Raw genomic sequence first — 18,696 nt, forward strand, 5'->3', positions numbered from 1 at the left:
AATTAATATTTAAATCCCCCCAAAAAAGTTAATTGGGGACTTAATTCAAATTTAGGCTCTGCAGTCTCATTCTACTGGTGTCATAGTATAATTTTTATATACGTTTTAAAAATAGGTTAAAAACAGTTTAATAAACCTTTAAAATGATGTATTGTACACTCATGAAATTGCACACACACTCACACACACAAACACTCACTCCCACACACACACAACCATATTTTTCATTGCAAAACTTTGTTTGTGCAAAAAATTCGTGTGAAATTGAAAGAAGTTTGACTTGGGATTAAATTTTTAAAAAGATTCAATTAATTTCTTTGTTTAAAAATTTAAAACAATCAAAGAATAATATTTGTTGAAGTTTATCATTTCGCCAACCTCATAGTAGGTTGAATATATCCAACAATACATGGAAAAAACATTCATTATTAAAATGGTTCAAATCGAAAAAACATATTTTGTATAGGAGGTGCAATAAAGGTACTAAGAAAGAGAGGGAATGTCTGATTGAGCCAATAAATGAATCGCATCGGAGCATACATGAAATCTCATTGGTTGAATTAAACTGAAGTTTTCTAGATTTTTTATTAGAGTTAATTAGAGCTGTTCTTTCAACTTTTACTCGAATCAAGTCCATCACATGAAGTACTCCCCTCATATTGTTGTTTCACATCTATGTTTTATCTGTGCATTAATAATAAATATGCCTCATCTATTGCAATCATTGTAAAATAATAAAAATCCCATTATGAATTTAAGTTAATAAAATCACTTTTTTTTCTTGAGTTTCTATTAAAACAAAAAAATAATATCTCGGACTTCAAATGTACATGATTTATGATCTTTAATTCGTAATTCGTATCTATTATAAACATTTAAAATACATAAATTCATAGTTTGTTTCATGTTTACCTCGAAATAAATTATATAAAAATAAAATAACAACAAATAGCAATACAACAGTACGTTCGTTACGTTTTCAACAGGACCTAGCGTTGTACTGTGTGTATACACTGTACACATATGGGAAAGGGAACGAGCATATTTTTTTTCATTTTGTTCATATAAAGAGTCAGCTGTAAATAGTCGCATTTCTTAAGATAAAGCTTTTCTCTCGTAAATTATATCGTGTTAAAATTTATTTTCTAGTATAGTGTAAAGCATATTACAAATCCTTTAATAAGTTAGCTATGAATTGTTTAATTCCTTAATATAAAGTTAGCTTTCTAGAAATTATATACTCGAAAAATTTTAAAGTTTTTTGTCAGCTGGAGGAGTTCCTTTGTCAGATTTACGAAAAAGGGGTTCACACTATAGTTCTTCTCTCCTATTTCTATTGGAGGTGCGATAAAAATATAAACTAATATGCAAAATAAAGCTACATTCAGAAAGATTAAGATTTGTTTGAAGATATTTGGGAATAGTCTCTTTCGTGGCAATGCCCCTTAAGGAGCGATTCATCGTATTTTTCAAATGGCTTTTGACAGGTTATTTTAGGTTAGGTTAGGTTATATTGGGTAAGATGATTGCCCCCACAGGGTTAGAGCCTCCCGCAGGTCTAAAAATAGGAGAAAAGCTACTGTGATAAAAACGAGGAATTGGCCCTTACGGAGCGTTGCCACGAAAGGGACTATACCCGAATATCTTATTGCTTTCCCTTTGTATTCCAGTAAAGCTAATTTAGCCCAGTTTTTATATATTACTAACCCTTGATTTAAACATTTGTTATAAGAACCAAACATGTCGCAGCCTCACTTCGGGTGTTTAATTGTCTTCTTGAATATTTTTTTTTTTTAAATAAAAAAAAACATTTTAAATCCTTTTGCTGTAGTGAGGTTTGATTATCTATCGATCAAACGTGTAATTTTGCCCAGGGAGGGAGGGGACATTTGGCTGTTTATTTTCATTAGTCCCCAAAGTTTTATAAGAAACGTTTTCATATTCGTTGGCTTCACAAGTTCACATGTTTTGCAACTTTTATTGAATTTTTACTGGTTGGTTCATTAAGTTGAGTTTCAAACGTTACAACTACTAATTTCAATCTACAGAAGGGGTATTTTTATTCATCATCAGTGGGGACGTACATCAATTTATCGAACATTATCTTATCCTTTTAGATCCCTGAATTTGGCCACAGATGAGATTTGAAATAAAATTTTATGATAATTACCATCCACCTCCTTCCTATTCTTAATTTCCTATACACTCTCAAAAGTAACATTAAACGGAGCAATTATTTCTAAAAAAGCATAATTTTAGAGAGAAAAATATAAGAAAATAAAATGATTTTGACTTTAGCGAAGCATTTGACATGTCGTCATACATGCATAGCTTGCAAAAGTGTGGCGCTAAAAATACATATACTGGCAGCGTCGATTGTACATTGGTACAAGGTTTAAAGGAACAAGTTTTAGGCTATGAGGGGTATGTTACACGTTGCCCCATATTACAAAAAGTAATATCTAACGTTCGAACTATGGCTTTTCATTCCCTTGAATGTTGAAGTATCCCAAGTGACTTAAATAATATTTATAATAAAAAATAACTAATCTAAATGAATTCTTTTTATTTAGGATAGGTTTATATAAATGTATTTTCAAAATTAATGAATAGGTTTGAGATAACTTCTATTCCCAAGTCTAGATTTGCTTCTGCTGAAATGATCGGTCCTAAAATTATAATCTATATTAGTAGAGTATAATCAATTTGAGAACTTCCTGTTAAAAGTCATCGGAAAGCCTTAATTCTACGCTTTTTATGGCTTTAAATTTGAGGCTTACATAAACAAAGATATAAACGTCAAAGGCAGGGAAACAACAACATAATTTAGGATTTAGACTGAGAAGATGGTGCTAGAATTATGGTATACAATTTGTGCATCTTGTAAGATGTTTACTAGGCGAAACTCCCCCTTTGGACGACCAAACAAAACGTTACAAAAACTGCGCATATAAAAAAATGCAATTATTTGCAATGAAAATGAACCGGAAGATTTGTAATTTGTCCTAAAGCTCAGGATCTCAAAAATGGTCCAAATGGATTAGGCTTTTATGGAGGCATTATGAATGTATTGAGGTGGTTTTAGGCTATTTTTTTGCCCTCAACCGCCCTCTTATTGAAACTATGGATGAAGCTACCAGTGTTTGTTAAATGTTTGAGACAAATGTATGATATAAGCACAAGATCGGACGTAATCATTGAGTAGCTTCGCTGCTAAAGAAATATATCTTACTTTGTAAAGGAGAGATATAAACTGAAGAGAACATGCAACGAAGGAATTCTGTCCCTAAAGGAAAAACTATATTGTTAATTTGTTTTACATTTGATTACACTATGGAATATTTACCTATAAATTGGAATATCAAGAACTTTACATATGATATCTTGTAAATACATATGATTTCACTATGGAATATTTACCTGTAAATTGGAATATCAAGAACTTTGCATATGATATCTATATATTCTTGTAACTACATATGAATACACTATGGAATATTTACCTGTAAATTGGATTATCAAGAACTTTACATTGATAGCTAAATATTCTTTAAATACATATGATAAGACTATGGAATATTTACCTTTAAATTGGAATATCAAGAACTTTGCATATGATATCTATATATTCTTGTAACTACATATGATTACACTAAGGAATATTTACTTGTAAATTGGAATATCAAGAACTTTGCATATGATATCTACATTCTACATATTCTTGTAACTAGATATAATTACACTATGGAATATTTACCTAAAAATCGAAATATCAAGAAATTTATATATGATATCTACATATTCTTGTAACTAAATGTGATTACACTATGAAATATTTGGATCTACTGCAGTTCACAGTAAAATATTGCTGGTAACGAATAAATATATGAATTTTAAAAGGCTGCTAGCTGCCAAACGGCTGAACGTACACATCATACCCGCACACCATTTTAAGCGGTATAAGAAGGCCTACAAATAATCTGGAATAGCCAAGATCCAATGATGCACAGGGAAAGCTTCACTGAAGAAAAAACGCGTAAAATAGGACTTTTTCGCGCATTTCTCTGCACTGCGAGATAATTATGCAGCATTGATTTATGGCTATTCCAGATTATATATAGGACTTCTTATGCCGCTTAAAACAGTGTGCGGGCATGATCTGTACGTTCAGCCGTTTGGCAGCTAGCAGCCTTTAAAATTCATGGATTTTTGGCAATATTCGTTACCAGCAATATTTTACCGTGAACTGCAGTAGATCCAAATATTTACCTATAAATTGGAATATCAAGAACTTTGCATATGATATCTACATATTCTTGTAAAGACATATGATCTCCACTTGGTAGCTCTACTTTGTTCAATGTCTGTTCAACCTCTGCCGGCCACTCCTAAAAACAATTAAATAAATAAGATTGTTTTGGTAAATAATTGGCTAGAATTATTCTTATTTGTTAAAAATCTCATAATGATTTTTATAACATTCAGGTACAATTTAGAAAGCATAAATATGATATGAAGTACAATAAAATTACAAATTGATAGACTAAGCAAAAACATTATATGATAAGTGCAATTGCTTATTAAGCCAGAGATGATAATGAATATATATAATACAATGGACGAAAAAGTGATGTAAGCCCAAAATCATGTGACACAATATTGCCCTTAAAATGGTTAGTGGAGTACTGATTGTTTGTTTTGGTCCAATCAAGCAAAAATCCCGAAAGTTTTAAAAGACCAACGAATGAGAGAAGGTATTTATAAAACTTTAGGAACAAATTTATTATTTGTTTAATGTCCCCTTCCTTCCTGAAATGAAGCTGACCTGCATGAGATGATCAATATCAGGCATTGTATTCCTGTAGTTAACAGTGGGCGGGGGTTTACTCTTGTGGAAATCACTCATGTCTGTGATCCATTTATCAATCTCCTTGGCAATGTTGCCACCTTCCTGGATCTTCTTAACTCGCGCTTCTGGACCCTTTACAAAAATTGTTAGTTTTAACAGCATTTAGTTTTTGTTTTGAAGCCAAAGTTTAAAATTTAATTTCAGACAAGGTTGCGTGATTTTTTAAAAAGTTATCTAGTTATAGGTCAATTTAGTCTAGCTATTTCAGGACTTTTACAGCGGTTAAATGGATATACATTATTCTTAAAAATAAGTATTACAAAGTCTTTATTTATTTTATTTATGTACTTTCAAAATACTAGCAGCTGCATCCCTAGACCTTAAATGAAAGAGTAGGGAAGAGGAAGAAAAATAGCTTTAAACAATTCCAAGACATATGTTTAACAAAATATCCTTATGTAAACTCCATCAGTTAATCAGTGGTCAGCGAGAATATTAACGTACAACTAAAAATAGCTTATATGGAATTATATACCTTGAGATCTTTATGAATGGCTCTAAGTTGAAGATCAAGAACAGATGGGTCAGACTGGTTAGCAGTAGGTTCATCAAGCACGTCAAGACCAAGCTTCTCTCCTTTCATATCTGGTCTAGTAACCTGAACAAAAGGTAGCAGAGGATGTATTTATGACATAATAAGATATTTAGATGTAAATTCGGCAAGTGATAGATTTGACAGTATTGGATGTATTTTTTGTTACTGGAGATAAAAATAATGGATGCATAAAAGCCAGTGTTAGATACATTCATGGCAGTTTCTTTGAAAATAACTGTATTTTTGACGGTGGGATATACATTTGAAAAAAAAACATCTTATTAATCTTCTGCCGGTTTAAAAATGCCACGTAACCTTTATAAATCAAGTCTGTAGAGTCATTATTCAAAAAAGTAATATTTTGTATTTTATTCAGTGTTTCTTTTTAAATTAAAAGTTGTGTTTTTTTTGGTTGATGAGCAATTAGAGTTTAAAAGGTGTATAAAAGATGTAAAGAAATTTTAATAATGTCTTAAACTTGACTTAATTAATTGATTTGCAATACATATACATAAATTGTTACAATTTTAATGTTTGTCAAAAAAAACATAATTTAAAGAAAACTAAATAATAAACCTTTATAAAAGCATCAATATCACCAACAGCAGGAATATAATCTGGTATAAATGGCTGCAGCTTATAGTCTAAATTAAAAATCTTTATAAACATTATTAAATTAATTCTTTTAAAATATTCCTTATATAATTAAAAAGTATTGGTTAAAAACTAGTTTCGAGTGGATAACGCCGTACTTTTGTGGTATCCGCCTAGGTTAAATGGCAGACACCAGAGTTCAAATGACTACGGCAGTGCGAACAGACGTGGACACATATATTATAGAGAAGCTACGCTTCTCTAGCAATCACTAAATAATAAACAGAGTCTATTCAGTTGTTCCTTTATTCAGGGTCTAAGGTTTACTAAAGTTATATACAACAAACAATAAATACACAGATTGGAATAAGTAATCATAAACAGAATCAATATAATACATATACAATAATCAGTTTGGGCAATAATGATCCCCCATCCCTGGAAAGGGTGGGGGGAATTAACAATACAGCTTAACCATAATAAGGCTGTCAGAATCTATCATTAATTTTAGGCATAGGGAGGGGGTCGGCAGACCCCTTCCCCAGGACTCGGGGGAGGGCCCTCGGCCCTTCTCCGAACCCAGGTCAGGGTTGCCATAGACATGGCTCACTGTTGCCGAATACCACAACTCTCCCCTCGGAAGGCTGGGAGGGGGTTTCCCTGCCAGACTTCCGACAGTGGTTGAGGCCTTCGGCCCACTCCTTAGGGCTAATTTATATACAAGCGATAATGATTCAATGGAATCCTAGTGGTGATTTTCAGGGCTGATGGGCCCCCAACGTGGGATAGAAGGTAGAGGCTGGCTTTTGTTGGACACGTAGCTCGGCGCCAGCAGGTGTCAGGTTGGCGTGGGGCACAGCCGCTGCGGGGCATTCTGGTTGTTGTTGGCAGCGGCTGGGGCACTGGCTACCAGGTTGACCGTCTGGGCGACAGCCTGGCCTCCCAAGGGGCCGCGGGGCTTTCCAGAGTGTGGCCCAGGCCTGCCTGGGCGGTCATTCCCACTATCGGCTGATTGCATGGATACCATTTCCTCGGCTGCTTCCCGGCCAATAGGGATGGCATCCCAGTCTACTGAAAAGTCCCGGGACTTGGCATGGGTGAGCCTGGCTCTGGCCAAGGCCTTGCGATACAAGGTTGGGTGGTACAGGAATACTTTTGACATCGCGTTCATGGCGGCCCGTACACCTCCTTGTGCGGCTGCCAGGGAAATGATGGTTAAGTCTCCCAGCAGCTTGAGGATCAACAACAGCAGACACAGTATGGCTGCGCCATCTCCCCAATCGTGAATAGCCTGTCTGAACCCAGCCCAGACGTCCAGGGTTGCTTCTCCTTCCTCCGCCAGTCGGTCAATATCGTAGGACACGATCCCATGGTCTCCGGTGGCTGAACAGCTACCTTGCTGGACGCATGAGCCATACGACAGGCCGGTCAGCATGGCGGCCTTATACGCTGGGAACGCTAGCAGCTGCTGCCAGTCGTTCAGCTCGGCCTGCATTCATTGCTCTCCCTGACCACATACTTATTACGTTGGCAGGTAAGCTGGAGCAATACATCTCCCCTCAACACAGAGAACATGCTCCCCTGGACGCGCACCGGATGGGCCGGGTCTAGCTGCTGGAGCTTCCAGCAATTGGCCGCTACTTCTTCTGCTGCGGCGCTTCTCATTCAAGTTTCCAGGGTAAATCCGATGTAACCTGCATGTATCTGGGCCTGCAGGGGGACATCCACGTCCCTGGCCGATACTCTGGGCAGCGCTGCCGCGGCCGGGTCGGCTGCCACGAACAATGCTGGGTGGTTGGTGGCATGGGCCTCAAAGTCGCAGTTCACTATTGAGGTGGGGGTAGTCATGTTGATGAAGAATTGGGCTTGATGGTCAACCAGAAACGCATCCATCACCAGGCTGGGCTGGAGGCTGCGGATCAGCCTCAAGGGGCAATCTCTCCCCAGGTGGTCTCACACGTAGGTGGCCTCTCCAGTGATGCAGGACAGCTCAGAGTGGGGACACTCTAGGGTCAGGTGGTCAGACTGGGACTCCACCCGTCCATTCTCGACTACGTAGGTCTCTTCCTTGACCAGCAGCCGTCGCTCCTGGAGCACTAATTCATTGCGGTACAGCTGGCCTTCGAAATGGACGTCCTCCCCTTCACAACCCACCCCCTCGGGGCTGTTGACCAAGGCGCCCACCATATCGAGGGTAAAGAACAGGGGGTGGTTCAGCTGAAACGTCAATGGCTGGGTCTTGCCTGGCAGAGTGTAGACTCGGTTCCTGGCCAGGTCTCGGCACGTTTCTGGATCAATCTTGGTTGGCCGCATGAGGGTGGGGACCGAGGTCACCTTGAGGTGGCCCCAGACTCCACACCTAAATGTCCACTGGGACACTGCGAGTTGACAGCTATATCCCGTGGTCTCCCTAATCTTGACTTGCTGCAGGACATGTATCTCATGGCCCAAGGGCACTTCCTGGTGTAGCGGTTCCTTGCTACACATCTGCTCCTTGTTGTAGGCAGTGACATGGGTGGGGTTGGCACAGTCCCACCCTACCAAGACATAGCTAGTTGTAGGCCACACAGCTGCGAGCAGTAGGCCCCACAGGACCATCCACCAGTGTGAGAATCTACCAGACAGCCATCGACCTCGCGCACGCATCTGGGGATCCTCGGCTCGGGCCACAACTGCTTCTTGGGGCTGGACACTGCTGGGCTGCTCCTGGCTAGATATAAATTTCCATTGAGCGTTATCTTTGGACGCCCGGGGCGTCCCGATACCCTCCCCAATGACAGACTGACAGGCGACTGGCGCCTGCCTGGGTGTCGGCTCCCCTAGCCCCAAGGGGTCCCTTCCCTTGTCCATGGCATGCCCAGTGGTATGGGGCTGGAGTGCGTGTGGCACAGGCTCGCCCTGTATTACATCCCTCCCCTGCCCTAGGAACTCAGGTGCATGTGGCACAGGCAAGTCCTTATAATCCCAAATCTCAATCTCCCCAGCCTCTGGTGCGGGAGGCACAGGCAAGGCTGGAGGGTTACAATACTTTGGATACAATACATTTGTCAAATTTAACTTATCCTGGCTCAGTTGAGAATGGTGGACAGCTGGACTCCCTCTGCTGGCAGGGGGCGCTGGATGGTGTATAGTTGGACCCTCCCTGCTGGCTGGTGGCGCGGGCTGACTGGGGGTGATGGATGTCACCCCTCCCTCTGGGGCTGCTGGCTCGTTCCAGGATCCAGGTATCTCGGTGGCGGCGACGGTTGTCGCCCCAGGCACCAGTGTGGGGGCGCTGGATAGCACCCCCCAGTCATCGCAGGTGGCGGCGGCGGTTGCCGCCCCAGACATCAGCTTGGGGGTGCGGGGGCACACCTCTCGTCCTTCCCACGTGGCGGCACCAGATGGCGCCCCATACATCAACTCCGATGCCCTGGCTAGCGCCTCTTGCCTCTCTCGCTCAGCGGCCGCCAGGGCCTCCCCATACACTGTCTCGGTGGCGCTGGGTAGCGCCCCTCCACTCTTGCTGGGTAGACTCGGTCTGGCAGGCCCCATCATGTTGAGGCTGAAGGGTTGAGGCCTCAGGACTTCTGGCTCTGCAATGTTGGTGGGCTGCACGAACTCCGGTCCCAAGTGGTTGAGGCCGAAGCCCAGGCCAACCCGATTGGGTTCAGCCGCTCCTCCCAGCACGTTGATCCTAGCTGGGACGGTTCCAAACTGCGGCATTCCTTCGGCTCGGCCCGCTGCACTGGGGGCGGCTGCTTGCTGGAATGTTGCTGGGGGCGCGCTCCCTTCCATGTTGGCTACTCTGCTGGGCTTTCCTGAGGGAGCGCCCTTGTCAGCGATGCGTCTCCGGCCGGCTACCTGGTCCCAGTCAGCCTTGCACTCGGCTGCCGTATGGCCTGCGTAATGGCAACGTTCACACTTGGCAGGACGGTCACGGCGTGGCTGGGTGCGTCTCTCTTCTAGGCTGACCTCCATAGGCGTAGGACAATCTCTGACTCGGTGGCCCTTCCCATGGCAGCGATAGCAGCGGCCTGGAATCTTGTCATCTGGGGCAACCTTCCCCATCTGGTGGAGACCCGGAGCCAAGGCGCCAATCTCCATTGGCTCCGACTCATCATATTGGGGCAACTGGACGCTGGCCGATCCCGTAAGCCCGTCGGTGGCGTCCACTAGGCACACACCCTCCTTCAGCTGCTTGGTGATCATGGTCACGGTAAACATGGCTTGCCTCGTGTACTCAGGTACCGAGGCGATCTCATGACCCATCATTTCACGTTTCACATTAGCGTTACGAATGCCACGATTTAATTCGTCTATCAATAACTCAAGGTCCTCATGGCTATAGGCCTCCCTATACAGCGCACACTTTGTGGATATGTAGGCTTGTATAGGTTCTGTCGAGTGCTGCCTGTAGTCTCTGAAGGCTTGCTTCAGGGTCTGAGACTCATAGGCTGGACGAAATAACATTTCACACTCGGCCTTGACTTGTTCGTATGTCAAGGCTTGGCCTGCCTCGCCAAACAGATGAGAGGCCATCTCCGCCGCTTGTCCCGCCAGGGATAGTAAGAGGGCGTTGCGGTGATTCAGTGTGTCATGGGGGGGCACACGGTAAGCCGCCCATGACATTTCTAATCTCCGGATGTGGGAATTCCAGGATTGCTTGGGCGGTCCTCGGTACTCCGGCAGGTTACTCAGCATCAGCTTGCGGTACTTGGCTGGAGCCGGCTGGGGATCGTCCTGGAGCCATCCTTGGAGCTGGTTGCCTCCTTGCGCTTGTGGCTGCTCCATCGGGTCAAAGGTTCAGCGGCGGGACACTAAGTTTTAAGTCAATACTATAGGTGGTTTACACTTAGGGCTTTCTAGCCTAGCAGCCAACACTGTTTATCACTAGGTTGGTAGTTTAACTACAAAGATCTAAAATAGGTGTACACTAGAGTACTTGTCACTAGCTTCTAAGTTGTAAAGTAGGCTGGTAGGTGTAGATAGTTGTTGAGGGTCTGAACTGCTGTCAGGAACTGATTCGGTTTTCCTTATCACACTATAGATAGGAGGGAGGAGCTTGCAAGTCCTTTTTTCTAAAAATATCTCTGTTGTATGCTATGGAGTAGCTCCGCTCCTGTGTGTGTGTGTGTGCATGAAATCTCCTTTCCTTGCAACGCGCCTACGCGCCGTCAGATTTGCGCACACAGGTAAAACGCGCACCTATCCCTCAATCTGCTCTCTCATTGGTCCGCTTTATCTTATTCGTCCGTTGAATTTTTGTTGCGTCCCAAGCTCTGCTGCGCGACCCGTAAATGTCGCTCTGTTCTCCCGGTCGCTATCTCCGCACCGTGGACGGACTTATTCAAGTGTGGGTAGGAGGGGGAGCGCGTGAGGGGACGGGGTAAAACCGTCCGTTCCCCCCTATGGGGAGGGGGGTGCTGCAGGTTTGAAGTAACTGGGTGGTGAGGTAATTGTGCCTTTTCCTTAATCCTGAGCTTATTGTTATGTCACCTCAATTGTATTTGCTTCAATTTATGGTGGGCCCCTCCCCTTCCGTTGGGATAAGGGGGTGTATTTGTCGTGCTGAAGGCTTGGGGTCAGATTGTTTATCAATGCATTGTTATATTACATCTAGGTTCTATTTTTGGCTTTATCACAATACACAACAAATTTGTTTACCAAGCCTTGCCCATAAATCTATTGTTCAGCTTTCACACTAGGGTGGTAATCCCTAAAATCTGATATAATATCTGTTTTTCTAGATGGGTGGCTGCGCTGTAGCCTCTCAGGATACTTGGAGTTAACATAGTTTTTCTTCTGCTTGGTACACTACAATCGTATTTTTGCTCACAGCTCGCAGCTATTTGGCTTGTTTCAGCCTGTCGGCGGCAGGGAATGCCCCGTCCTGCAGCGCCGTGTATCAAAAATCCGGCTGGTGGCGGCAGGGAATGTCCCTTCCTGCAGCGCCGCTGGTTCGGATCCTGCTATCTCTTGCAGTAAATGTTGGCCTATTTTCAGCCGTTTGCACTTATTTGGCCTGTTTCAGCCCGTCCGCAGGCCTGTTTCAGCCCTTGAGCGCTCAATCCTCCGTTAGATGTCGGCGCTTCTCGCGGTTCTCCGTCAAGTTTCGCTGCTCTCCGCAGTCTCTCGTCCAATTTCGCTACTCTCCGCAGCTCGGGTTCCGCCACACTTAGTGGTCTTTCGCTAGGTTTCGCTTCCACAACTGCCGGATACAGAGTTAGACCTTGCTATCCAGGATGGGTAATTCAGGTTGCTTGTGTCAGTTTTGCCAGTTTCACTGCTGGGAGTACCTTAGCCTCAGCTGCGCGTCTGCTCTACACTTGTGGTTTGCCGTAATCTCACACAGCTGTCACCAAAAGTTGTGGTATCCGCCTAGGTTAAATGGCAGACACCAGAGTTCAAATGACTACGGCAGTGCGAACAGACGTGGACACATATATTATAGAGAAGCTACGCTTCTCTAGCAATCACTAAATAATAAACAGAGTCTATTCAGTTGTTCCTTTATTCAGGGTCTAAGGTTTACTAAAGTTATATACAACAAACAATAAATACACAGATTGGAATAAGTAATCATAAACAGAATCAATATAATACATATACAATAATCAGTTTGGGCAATAATAATCCCCCATCCCTGGAAAGGGTGGGGGGAATTAACAATACAGCTTAACCATAATAAGGCTGTCAGAATCTATCATTAATTTTAGGCATAGGGAGGGGGTCGGCAGACCCCTTCCCCAGGACTCGGGGGAGGGCCCTCGGCCCTTCTCCGAACCCAGGTCAGGGTTGCCATAGACATGGCTCACGGTTGCCGAATACCACACTTTGTCCACTTCCTTTCTGACGTATAATAGCTTTTAGACATTACAATAAACTGCAGACAATCAATAAAACAGAGTAGCTTCACTATTATGGAAATACATTTTAACTTACCAAGAATTATTGATTGTGCTCTGTATTTTGATATAAACTTGAAGATATTTCTATTTGATAATGACATACATTAATTGATATTGCAGGCAAAATATGATTTGGTTTAGAAAGGAAAATGTTTTAAGAGATTAGAAAGTATTTACAGAGAATATAAGCATTACCCAGAGCTAAACAGTTTAATTAAAACAGGAAATTAAAACGAAATTACAAAAAATGACCTTTGTAAATCAAGTCTGATTTAACTATTTTTCTGTGACACTAATTCCTTAATATATAGAGCCCCTAGATGCTAGTTTGAAATAGAAAATGAAATCGATCCAGATTAGCTTAAAATATACTGATCAATAATCCTTTTAACATATGACCTAAAGACAGGTTATCATTTTTTCAAACACTTAATATTAATGTATGTATCAATATTCCTGACATCAGGGTCAACAGGAAGATTATCATATTCTCTGGGATTATAAAATCCTTCTGTATTCTCCACAATGTCGTCTTCCTCATCATCCTGAATAAAAAAATGCAAATAGAAAGAATATTTACATTTTTAATGAAGTTTTAAATTTTAAACTAAAAGTAAAAAAAGCTTTACAAATATGCTAATATTCTGAGTTTATGAGAAAAATCTTAATTTTCTATTTAAAAAGTTAAAGATTTCCAATTTTTAATGTCTAATTTGCTATAAACTAACTCTTTTTAAGTTTATGTTGAAAGCAAAACATAGAAATATATAAGGGGGATTCATTTCTTATTGTTCATTTTGCTATGGTTACTGCAAGATATCTAAAAACTAATGAAATTTTTTACACTTTTGGAGAAAAATTACTAATATCATTCCTTGAAATGTTTTTTGACATTTTAAAGGCTATGCAAATCTTACCTCATCCTCATCTTCGTCTAAATCATCATCAAAATCCTCACTGTCACCCTAAACATTTAAGATAGTTTTATTGGTTATTTTTACAGTGTATTACATAAGGTTAATAGTTATAGTTCCTTTAAAACTTCTAAAAACTATCCTAGTAATTGATAATATTTTTATTACCTTTCTTGGTCTTGCAGAGGGTGCTTTACTAAAGGCTCTAGCTCTTTTGGATACTTCATATTCATCATCCTTAAATATAGTAGTTGCATCATTATCAAGGTATTCTAATCAAAATTTATTTCATTTAAGACATCACTAAGGCAAGCAAGTTAGTTATATGAAAACCTATTTCTGTAAAACACATGCTTCTGGCTAAATTTGTCTAATTGTAATAGAAATAGCTAGATATCTAGTAAAGAGCTTTATTTATTCTTTTATCAACATTCCATACACTTTTTATAAAAAAAAATGCACTAAAAGTCTTTAATTTTACATTATTTTTTCTTATTCAAAATGTATATAATTTTTTCCATGCTATTAAGCAATTTTTAGTCAATTTAGGCAATATCTAATGTATATGTTTTGAAGTATTGAAGTTACCAAAGCATTATCCAAATTCATTTTAGTATATTTGTACCAGAAGTAATCCCAAACCACAAAAAGTAATAAGATATTTAGAAATAACTCTTTTGTAATGTTTTTTATGCTCCCAAGAGAATTTTTAGCTGCATATAAATAAGTTTAGGATTTAACAATGCATGCAATGAGGTCTCCTGTTTGTTAAAAGCTTTCGTGAAATGAAAAATATAACAGGCAGCCAAGTACATCAAAATTAGTTGGACCAACTTCATTAATCTCAAATTGATCTTCATCATCATCTCTATCCACAAGAAGACCAAGATCATCTTCAACCATCAACTTTGGATCAATAATGACTTGATGGTCATCATTTCTGTCATCCAAATCTTCTTAAAGACAATGAATTACTTGAATTGTGAAATGTTTTATTTCTTTTATCTATTAAAGAAATATCATTATTTTTACCATTTTCATCTTCTGTTTCCTCATCTTCTTCCTCTATAATAGTTCTTCGAAGAGCTTCTTCAACTGCGCGATCATCGAAAGTAGGATATTGGTGAGGCTCAAGAATGCTGGCAGCTAGTTCCTCATGAGGTAGTTGTGTAGTGGACAACTGGCGCTCATACTACAAAATGTTTAACTAAAGATGTTTCTATACAAATTTGTTTATAATTAAGCTTTAATACAATGTTAACCTTCTTAATGCTTTTGGAGACATCAAATGTGTATGAACTGAGTCTAATGCATAAATATCATGGTTAGATATGTTTTATTATTTTTAGAAATAGGATATTTTGTTGTAACAGGGCATACTTTTGAAACAGGAAAATTTGTGAACCATGCTATTGACATGTGATATAGAAATTTAAAATTGTAAGATTCTCAGTATTATCTTATCAAATATAAGTCTTAATCTGTGTAATGTTTATGTGAAATATTTAACTGGGGTCATCCTGAATTCTAAACTAATTATGATCAGATGTATCTATTTTATTTATGGGTTGCCTGACAATTTGATCTCCTGAGTCATCAACATCATCCCCATCCTTGCATGCCAAAGATAATCATATGAATTCAATTTTCAAAACAGTTGATTTGCTTGTTATATTTTGTATTGTAAACATATACTATTTATTATGCAGTTTTTTTAGTAGATGACTGTATTATTTCATCTTACTTTTTTCAAATTTGTTTAATAAATTTAAGAATCTTCGCTTTGATACAGTACATAATCTGAGTTTCTTAAATGTTCATCAAAATGGTGTACGTGATTGTCTGGATACCAATCATGATTGTTGATGGTTATTCAAGCAACCAACATTCCTTCTAATTTTATTACATTATAGATTTTAATGCTGAATCAGAGCTGGACTCTTAACATTGATTGAAAGTTTTTAAGTTGTTTCATAGTTTTATCCAATGCCAAAAATCAGATAATTTAAGTTAAAATCAACCTGTCATTTTTCATTTTGTACCTGAATCCTGAATTTGAATTGATGAAATACTACAATACAAGTAAAATTACCTGTTCCTCCTCTTCCATATCAGGGTCATCTTCTCCCAGTAATATTCTCCTGCTCTCCTCTAGATCATAGTTAGCTTCTATTTCATCCATACCTGATACCTGGTAATAATAGCATAGCTTATGTAAATTATCTTTTTTCCTTGATTAGCTTTTGTATCTCGTGTAACTCGAAATTTTTTTGGCATCACTCTTTTCATCAAATGTTTTGATGATATCAAGGTAAGTGAGAATATAAAAAAAATCATGTTTAGAGTCAATTTAAGCAATTTAATGTTGGTTTCCGTCATATTGACTTTTGACTTTTAAACTTTTTTTGCTTTAAAAAAGTTAAGCAAAGGTTAATAGGGCCCTTTAGGAAAAGTGCCCTATATTGATAAGGCCCCAGTGCAGCGACTAGTTTTTTTTTTTTTATGGTGACTAGGATCTCTTTAACGAATTTAGTTTACTACCTTCAAATAGTGGCAAGGTGTTGTTCAACCTTTGTAAGAAAAAACGAAATTGGTAATTTATTATGAATTTATATGAAGTATTCATCTAAATAAAAAATCACTATTGTTAACGTAAAAAAATTATTGTAATAGAAAATTAGCCACTTACATATATTGAAACGGTGTTATTGTAACTGTTGAATCTATATAAGTGGTATAGATTACCTTAGTATTATCCATGGTAGGGGAATACTGCAAATAGTTACACCAGCAACTTCAACAACACGTGTCCATCAAATGCAACAGATTTAACAAAATAGCAAATTAGGTTCATAATTATGTTGAATGTATATATATTATCTTTTTTAAGTTTGTGAAGGTAGATCAAACTATTTCTGTAAAACCTAAGCATGAATTTCTTAATAGGAGTTTAATGTTGCATTGAAAATATTCAATTATCTTCTACAGTATGTTGATAGATGGGAAGCTTAAAATAGTAATCAAATGCCCTTTAAAAATCAAAGGAAAGAAAAGAAAAGCTGAGGAATAAACTAAACCACTAAACTAATCATTGATTATCCAATAATAGTTTTACTGTGACAATAGATATTTATTATGTTTTGATGTAGATTGTACTTGATTTTTAAGTAAATAATGAGAGAAGTTTATTTCGAATTTTTCTTCACATATTATATATAATCAATTAAATATTGGACCTAGGCTAAGAAATATCGAATAAAATCATAAATTTAAGTAGTTCACGAAGAGATGTTGAAAATATGTTGTTTTGTATGGTAACTTTGTAGAAACCAGGCCTGGCTAAAAATACACGTATAGCTGCAACCTGGGGGGAATCTTATACTTTGCTTGTTCAATTATTTTCTAGCTCAAGCCATAATATCATTTCTCCTCTCCACCCCCTCCCTTTTTGACATTATTTATGTCATTGCAATTGGTTAAGATTACGATTTCTCATTATACTTATCATAATAAGTATAATAATAATAATTAATCTATCTTTTGGTTTGTTCAGAGACTGATATTATGCCTGCAAAGCATGGGCATCTGAACAAGGACGTTACGTAAAATTGTAGCTAAACTATTAGAAATCAAAATAAAAAGGACAAGAATTGAAAAGTTTAGAGTAGAAATAGAGAACAAAAATATGCAAGAGAAAAGAAACAGGAAAAAAGAAAGATAATTCTATTATACTTATCCAAATTTTAAATCAGTTAAATATTTACTAGCGGCTTCGCCCCTAGCCTCTAGGGGCTTTTTCCCCAAGAGGTGATCAAAAAAAAATTTAGGTCAAATTCGTAAAAGGACCAAGGAAACCTCCTGCATAAAAAAGGACCAAGGAAATCTTCTGCAAAAAAAGGACCAAGGAAATCTTCTGCAAAAAAAAAATTGGGGGGGAATTTTCATTTTTAGGGGGGTTGGGGGTGTTCCACCTGTGCGGGAAGGATGCTGTATCCCCCTTGAGGCTTAAGACTTACAGATTGGCTAGTTATAGAGCAGCTTTTGCAATAATGAACTACCTGGGTCTGTAATGCAGGGATGATCAAATTTATCCAATCTCACCAGAGGTTATCCAAAGGGTGCAGGGGGCCAGGACGGGAGTACGGTTAGGGTCTCCAGGCGGGGCCTCGGGGCATTTAATGGAGTCTGGAAATATTGGAAGATCTTGATGTTAGGCCTAAAGAAATAGAGTTATATTTTGGGAAATTTGGTGGAAACCTAAACTTCACCCGGCCTAAGCTATTGTCCTATCCTCCCCCCAATTACATTATTTGTTAATAGGGAAGGTGGAAAGGTTAATGATTTGAAGAACTAAGCTGTACCTGGATATTAATTCTGGACAGCTTAGTTTTCCAAAGAGCCGGCAGACATTATAATTAAGCGGTCTGAAAAATGAAAATCTGTAGTTTGCTATTTGCAACCGCGAAATTATGATGTCTGCCGCAGTGAGCCGCAGGCAGCCTCTGTTCTTCTCCAAATTTGGTGGCCTGAAAGTGTACATACATTAGTGTACATGACACTCCCGGCAAGAAAAAGAAGAACATAGGGCTGTGGGCTGATCACTGCAATGTACAATATAAAGTGGAGAAAAAAGAATACATGACAATACACCCCCGAAGCCGTCACCGCTGGACCTTTAAAAAATGGAAGTGGCATTCGGAGTGGCATATGGAGTGGCTGGTCATCACATTTTTTTTCTTTTGGAATTATTATGTCTTTTCTGAAAGACATATTGATTTTGAATTTAAATAAAAAATAGAAGAAAGGGAAAGCATTGGAAAAAAAAATGATTGTTTATAGCTTTAGTTTTTGAAA

General features: G+C 39.1%; 1 protein-coding gene and 1 long non-coding RNA gene across 4 annotated transcripts; both read right to left on the reverse strand.

Moving 5' to 3' along the window:
* Positions 1–2,551: 2,551 nt before the first annotated feature.
* On the reverse strand, positions 2,552–16,708 carry LOC145316035 (intraflagellar transport protein 46 homolog). Of its 3 annotated transcripts, none has more exons than XM_080156306.1 (14): positions 16,588–16,708; positions 15,935–16,033; positions 14,875–15,034; positions 14,677–14,798; positions 14,011–14,079; positions 13,846–13,893; positions 13,385–13,473; positions 12,963–13,012; positions 6,021–6,088; positions 5,385–5,507; positions 4,826–4,981; positions 4,270–4,388; positions 3,233–3,286; positions 2,552–2,669 (listed from the first exon to the last, which is right to left on the reverse strand). In XM_080156306.1, exons 1-14 carry the CDS (start codon positions 16,600–16,602, stop codon positions 2,603–2,605), a joined length of 1,239 nt encoding a protein of 412 aa, XP_080012432.1. In that variant the 5' UTR covers positions 16,603–16,708; the 3' UTR covers positions 2,552–2,602. The 3 variants fall into 3 exon arrangements, with proteins under 3 accessions (XP_080012432.1, XP_080012442.1, XP_080012453.1); XM_080156316.1 differs by having other exon boundaries at positions 16,532–16,596; XM_080156327.1 differs by lacking the exons at positions 14,677–14,798; positions 14,875–15,034 and having other exon boundaries at positions 16,588–16,706.
* Positions 16,709–17,811: 1,103 nt separating this feature from the next.
* On the reverse strand, positions 17,812–18,503 carry LOC145316048 (uncharacterized). Its single transcript, XR_013878278.1, has 2 exons — positions 18,204–18,503; positions 17,812–18,058 (listed from the first exon to the last, which is right to left on the reverse strand). It is a non-coding gene; the product is annotated as an uncharacterized LOC145316048 (long non-coding RNA).
* Positions 18,504–18,696: the final 193 nt, after the last annotated feature.

The sequence above is a fragment of the Acartia tonsa genome, chromosome 1 (assembly GCF_053477335.1).
Source record: "Acartia tonsa isolate MP-2025a chromosome 1, ASM5347733v1, whole genome shotgun sequence".
NCBI classification, from domain to species: domain Eukaryota; kingdom Metazoa; phylum Arthropoda; class Copepoda; order Calanoida; family Acartiidae; genus Acartia; species Acartia tonsa.